At 38.9% G+C, this 7,080-nt stretch overlaps 1 protein-coding gene and 1 long non-coding RNA gene across 2 annotated transcripts; one reads left to right on the top strand and one right to left on the bottom strand.

Moving 5' to 3' along the window:
• LOC145086746 (uncharacterized) lies at positions 1 to 869 on the bottom strand. Its single transcript, XR_013700615.1, has 2 exons — positions 721 to 869; positions 1 to 387 (listed from the first exon to the last, which is right to left on the bottom strand). It is a non-coding gene; the product is annotated as an uncharacterized LOC145086746 (long non-coding RNA).
• Positions 870 to 1,127: 258 nt separating this feature from the next.
• LOC145086745 (uncharacterized) lies at positions 1,128 to 4,946 on the top strand. Its single transcript, XM_079024587.1, has 3 exons — positions 1,128 to 1,983; positions 2,598 to 4,480; positions 4,593 to 4,946. Exons 1-2 carry the CDS (start codon positions 1,170 to 1,172, stop codon positions 4,442 to 4,444), a joined length of 2,661 nt encoding a protein of 886 aa, XP_078880713.1. The 5' UTR covers positions 1,128 to 1,169; the 3' UTR covers positions 4,445 to 4,480; positions 4,593 to 4,946.
• The last annotated feature ends 2,134 nt before the right edge of the window (positions 4,947 to 7,080 follow it).

Raw genomic sequence — 7,080 nt, 5'->3', positions numbered from 1 at the left:
TTTCATGAAAAGGTAATTTGTGACTTTTATTAATAGAACATGAGTTACAATGATAAGAACAATCGGAATTGAAAGAAAGAACAGATCACAATTGCTTAAAAACTTTATTTTGAGGATGACCCAATCGATGATTACATGTGGTTGGAGTGATGCGATTCATGGCAAGGATTTGAGGCTTTATAGCAGATCGGAGTTTATACATTCCCTTGACTGCGGTTCCCTTGAAGAGTGGAATCTTGGATATGGGTGAGTCTCTTACATGAAGAGCATCAAGTATGGGCTTGTAAGCTGTTTGATCAAGCCCATTGACAACTGCATCAGTGATATCCTCCTGATCAAGTTTCTTCCCAAGGATAGCAAGCTCGTTGCATCAGTGATATCCTACAGCTAATTGTGAGATAAATAAGGAAGACTAACAACAAGAATTGACCAGATAATATACATATGTGGCGTAAGAGGATTCTAGATAAAATACAAGATGTGCACATCACTTGCGCATCTCTTAACATAAAGTTGGTTTTATCATTAACATTCAGATCAGATGGTAATAGAAACATTACAGTAAACAGAAAGAATGTTAGCAATGGAGTTTGTAAGTTTATGTTGGTAAATACAAACAATGCATTTTCAATTTTAAACTATATGCACTTAATAAAGTTCAATTCATAAATAAATGCATCAGTACAAGCACATACAACCAAAATAAATTATGATAATTACCTAATAGACACAGAAACCATATCCTTCGAAATTTCATGTATAGCAGTCTGAATCATTAAGTGCGTTAAATATTAGTATTCAAACAATATAAAATCAAATCATGTATATTTGACTCCAGTTACCAAGAGGTAACCCAAAGTTCGCAGAGACGCCTTATTGAAATGAAAACAAGTCAAATATATAAACTTCGTCTATTGAATAGTTCAAGTTAAGCTTGAGATAAAATAAATTTAATAAATTTAATGTCAACCCAAATAAGTAACTCTTGAGAACGAGCGCTTAAAAAAAGAAGAAAGTGGCCTAGTTGTCTTGGAATCGTTGACATGTGTTTTAATATACAAATTATAGGCTATTCTCTTGGTGTTACTTGCTATTTATACCTCTCAGGTTTACATCCAAAAGCATAACCTCCCTCCCTCAACCCCATCCTCTCTAACTACCGGTGAACCATGAGAGTTACCACCGGTGTCCCGTTCAGGGCCCCTTTATGGCCTATAGTCATCGCATTAACCGTCTTTGGCATTGCTAACCTTATAGCTGTCTCGGCTGATCCTTATATCTATTCTTCACCACCACCACCATATATGTATAAGTCTCCACCACCACCAGTGCATTCACCACCACCACCATATCTTTACAAGTCCCCACCACCACCGGTGCATTCACCACCACCGCCATATTTGTACAAGTCTCCACCACCACCGGTGCATTCACCACCACCGCCATATTTGTACAAGTCTCCACCACCACCGGTGCATTCACCACCACCACCATATGAATACAAGTCTCCTCCACCCCCAGTTAAATCACCACCACCACCATACTACTACAAGTCTCCACCTCCACCGGTGCATTCACCACCACCACCATATTTGTACAAGTCTCCACCTCCACCGGTGCATTCACCACCACCACCATATTTGTACAAGTCTCCACCTCCACCGGTGCATTCACCACCACCGCCATATTTATACAAGTCTCCACCACCACCAGTTAAGTCACCACCACCACCATACTACTACAAGTCTCCTCCTCCTCCGGTGCATTCTCCACCACCACCTTACTACTACAAATCCCCACCACCACCAACAAAGTCTCCCCCACACTATTACTACACTTCTCCACCACCACCAAAATCCTACTATCCAGTACCTTACCCTCACCACAAGAAACTCATCGTAAAGGTCGTGGGCAAAGTTTACTGCTACAGCTGCTATGACTGGAAATACCCAATCCAATCACACGCCAAGCATCACCTCAAAGGTATAAACTTTAGTTTCTCGCACTACCTTAACTGTTTTATATATATGAATTGATGTGTATGCATGTTCTTTGATGGTTGACCCATGTTCTATGTTTCTGGTTTTCCACATCTCTTTTACCCAAGGATACATATGAACATATAGACAATTAATTTTCAGAAATTTTTTTATCTTAGGCTTTGGTTTTATTCGCTTACTGTATTGCATTTTAAAATAAAAATTAAAAAATTAAAATGAAAGCTATGTATATTTCTCAGAAAATGAAGCATTAATTTTCTAAAATTTCTGTTTTGAGTTAACTTGTTAAGGCACATAATCATATATTGATTTCTTAGTATACCATATAAATCATAACACTTCAAAAAAAATAAAATAAAGATAACAAGCTAAAGTTTCAACATATTCTTATTATGAAAGGCTACATTATAAGTTATATATTTATAATTATTTTTGTATAAGAGTCAATAATGTTTATTTGATTGAAGTATTTAAACCCAAAATCATATCATGCATATCATAAACATGTTTTCATTTTATAGTAACCGGCATATTACAAAAGGTGGACCAAAAAATATATTTGAAGTTGACTTTTTTTTTTTATTTGTGTTGAAAAAGGTGCCGTTGTCGAAATTACTTGCAAGGCTGTTGGCCAGAAAGAAATTTTTGCATATGGAAAGACTAAGATCAATGGCAAATATGCAATTACTGTTGAGGGTTTGGACTATTCCAAATATGGAGGAGCAAAAGCTTGTACCGCTAAGCTTCATATGGCACCAAATGGAACCAAATGTAATATTCCAACAAATCTTCATGGTGGTTTGAAGGGTGCCGTGCTTATGGTCAAATCCAAAAATGCTTATGAGGTTGTCCTTGAGGCTAAACCATTTGCATATGCTCCTAAGACTCCTTCTACCCTTTGTGAGAAGCCAAAGCCAAAACCAGAGCCCACTCCTTCTCCATATTATTACAAATCTCCACCACCCACTTACTTATACAAGTCTCCCCCTCCACCCATGAAGAGTCCTCCGGCATATCACTACACATCACCCCCACCACCTAAGAAATCACCACCTCCTCCATACCACTACACATCTCCTCCACCGCCGGTTAAATCTCCACCACCACCATACCACTACACTTCCCCTCCACCACCAGTGAAGTCTCCTCCCAAGTACCACTACACATCACCCCCACCACCTAAGAAATCACCACCTCCCCCATACTACTACAAATCGCCTCCACCACCGGTTAAGTCTCCACCCCCACCTTACCATTACACTTCACCACCACCACCAGTGAAATCTCCACCACCACCATACCATTACACTTCACCACCACCACCGGTGAAGTCACCACCCCCACCTTATCACTACACATCACCTCCACCACCGATGAAATCTCCTCCACCACCATACCATTACACATCTCCTCCACCACCTATTAAGTCACCACCTCGTCCATATCACTATACATCACCTCCACCACCAGTGAAATCTCCTCCTCCACCATATCACTACACATCACCACCCCCACCCGTGAAATCTCCACCACCACCATACCATTACACTTCACCTCCCCCGCCTGTAAAATCCCCTCCACCGCCTTACCATTACACATCACCACCACCACCGGTGAAATCTCCACCCCCACCATACCACTACAGTTCACCTCCTCCACCGGTAAAATCCCCACCACCACCATACCACTACTCATCACCCCCACCCCCCGTGAAATCTCCACCGCCTCCATACCACTACACCTCACCTCCACCACCAATTAAGTCACCACCACCACCATACCACTATGCATCACCACCACCACCGGTTAAATCCCCACCGCCACCTTACCATTATACATCACCTCCACCACCCATGAAATCTCCACCTCCTCCATACCATTACACCTCACCACCACCACCAGTTAAGTCCCCACCACCACCATACCATTACACCTCACCTCCACCACCAACTAAGTCCCCACCACCACCATACCACTACTCATCGCCTCCTCCACCAGTTAAATCTCCACCACCACCATACCATTATTCTTCACCTCCACCACCAGTTAAGTCCCCACCACCACCATACCAATACACATCACCTCCACCACCTGTGAAATCTCCACCACCTCCATACCACTACACTTCTCCCCCACCACCCGTTAAGTCTCCACCACCACCATACCACTATACATCACCTCCACCACCAGTTAAATCCCCACCTCCACCATACCACTACACCTCTCCTCCACCACCAGTTAAGTCCCCACCGCCACCATACCACTACACATCACCTCCACCACCTGTGAAATCTCCACCACCTCCATACCATTACACATCACCCCCACCACCAGTTAAGTCACCACCACCTCCATACCACTACATATCTCCACCTCCACCAGTAAAATCACCTCTTCCGCCTGTATACATCTATGGCTCTCCTCCACCCCCAACTAATTACTAGATTCCCATAACTTTGTTGTTTGCAAGATACAACCATGTAAGTATATTTTTTTTTTATTTCTTTTCGATATCATGAAATATTCCCAACATTATAACAAAATTTTAAATGCTATGATACATTTAAAACAACTTCATATCTATTGATGCAGGTTTTATTTTTCATACGAGTTTCATAAAGAAGGTTCCTCAAGGAGATGTTTGAAAATTTGTTCTTCCACAACCATTTCATTGTAATAAGGTCTTAAACGTTGCACTTCACATCATCAATCTTTTTGTTGAAACCATTTCCTTTTGCCGTTGTGGGTTATACTATCCTTGAAAAAGAGCTCGAAGGATTATATACCAAAAATTTAAGAAAAAGTTCAATTGTTTGTCGCCAGAAAAGGGTGATAAGAGTATTGTGGCTTTATTATTTTTTTTCTTTTCACGTGTAATATGTGTATTGTATAAATGGATAACTAATGGTTATTTTATATTTATATATTATTGGTTTAATCTTCTCATTTCCTTTTTTGGAGTCTATATTGTTGGAGATTTGGCCACTAAACAACATAATGTTAACACAAATTAATTACATGAGCCCTTATGGGTTACCCACTTGACCTAAGATAAAAACCTTGAAAAATAAATAAAGAGGGAATTATTTATTATTTAATGAGTGTCAATAAATAACTGGAACTTATTGTAATTAATTGTTATTTGTTAAAGCGTTAATTAATATTTAGAGATTAATTGGTGGAAACTAAATAAGTATGCTTTAAAATACTTATATAAATTATTTGAATAATTAATAGATAATTCTAAAGGATAACCACTAATGAATAAAATAATATTATCCTTGATTCAAATTTGGACATGATAAGATTTCCACCAACTATATAAAAGGAGCAAGCATAAGGGGTTCAAGGGTCTATTCAAAACCTTAAAGTTGTCCTCCCTTTTTCTTCTCCACATCTCCTCATCTCTGGGAAATAACCTAAAGAAAACACAAGTTTCATGGTGGTCAAAATTCTCAAGTCTCCAAAGCTAGAGTTCTTGGTTTTTTGTTGGTAAGGGGTATGACGTTGTCAGATGGACTCTTGTTTGACTTCCTCAATCTTCTTCACATGTGTTAAAATATCAAGGTTATGGTTTCTATTAATAGATATAATCATGATTTAGTATTTAATCAATATATTCCTGATTTAAATGTTTATGTTGTTTTCTGTTTAATTAACTATTTTCTTATGAAGAAGAACACCTTATTATTCGATAATAGTATCAAAGCCTTTAATAATTTTAATATCACTTGGAAATAATTTTGGAAACTTAATGTTTATGATCATGTATATATTGTTTGGGAAAGCGCGTGTAAAAGATATACACATTAGGGTTTCGAGTTCCATGATGATACGACAAGAACGATTTTGTTTTGAATTCAAAGTGTTTGTTTCCCTTTTATTTTGATTTTCTTATAATTTTGGTTGTATTTTTTGGCATGAACTCACACAATAAAAATCATGAACCTGATAGGTTTTACATGCAATAATTCGGATAAATCCTTATACACTTAAGGGTACATGCAACCTATTAGATCTAGTCATAACTCTATTGAATTAAAATTCTATTGAACAACAAGAACTCTATAACACAAGGTAATTTCGGAATTATAAGAATTAGATACCTTTGTGATTGTTGTAGTAACCAATCAAACAATCCTTCTTGAAACCACTTGGATGCTAGCACTAGAAATCTCATGTCTCTGATTGTTCACACCTAACCCTAGCAACTAGGAGAATTGAAGAGAGAAGAGAGAAGAGAGGGGGGAGTAAAATTTTGTCTTTTCCTTGAAGAATAGGGATGACCAAAATTTAGAACCCAATGGAGGGTTTTTTTTATAGGTGATCAAAGGAGCTAGGAATAAGGCAGTTTCCTAAGATAAGCGCTAATCCCTTAACTCCCTCCCTGAGGCATCCAATGCACCCTTTAATGCCCAAGGAAACCCTAGATGACCTCTAGAATTCATTCCCCCTCTTAAGGAGGTTCTATATTTGGTCAATGTTCAATCTTTTGAACATTGTCCGCTTTAGTCCTTCCACTTTTAATGTAACATCCCAAAATTCAAGGCAAAAATTTCATTTTTTTAAACAAATTGTAACATAAAACCATCTATATAAAAACATTCACAATGATATCTCATGTCACAACCAATGTGTCTATAATCTAAAACAGGTCCCCATAAAAACCATTTTGTCAAAAGTAAAATAAATCAGAGTACATTCCCAGGAAGCTCCATGCGGAAAACATGTGTGTATGTGTGTTATGCGCTGCCACACCACCGGCTCCTTCCCCTTGAATGAAGAGGTACCTGAAACCAAAACTAAAACTGTAAGCACGAAGCTTAGTGAGTTCCCCCATCATACCCACAACTCATAATCATCAATATCTTTCAACCGGTAACTGGGAGCTACCCTCCCCTTCGGTATCTTTCAACCGGTAACCGGGAGCTACCCTCCCCTTCGGTATCTTTCAACTGGTAACCGGGAACTACCCTCCCCTTCGGTATCTTTCAACCGGTAACTGGGAACTATCCTCCCCTTCAGTATATTTCAACCGGTACCTGGGAGCTACTCTCCTTTTCGATATCTTTCAACCGAT

The sequence above is a fragment of the Lactuca serriola genome, chromosome 2 (genome assembly GCF_051521515.1).
Source record: "Lactuca serriola cultivar US96UC23 chromosome 2, Lser_US96UC23_V15, whole genome shotgun sequence".
In the NCBI taxonomy this organism is placed as follows: domain Eukaryota; kingdom Viridiplantae; phylum Streptophyta; class Magnoliopsida; order Asterales; family Asteraceae; genus Lactuca; species Lactuca serriola.
The sequence above is the reverse complement of the archived record's forward strand: the minus strand, read 5'-3'. Positions and strand labels throughout refer to the sequence as shown.

Bases quoted from the DNA above. Each gene is read 5' to 3' on its own strand.
- LOC145086745 (XM_079024587.1), top strand. From the start codon at position 1,170: ATGAGAGTTACCACCGGTGTCCCGTTCAGGGCCCCTTTATGGCCTATA. The intron at 1,984-2,597 runs GTATAAACTTTA...GTGTTGAAAAAG, and splicing joins CGCCAAGCATCACCTCAAAG to GTGCCGTTGTCGAAATTACT.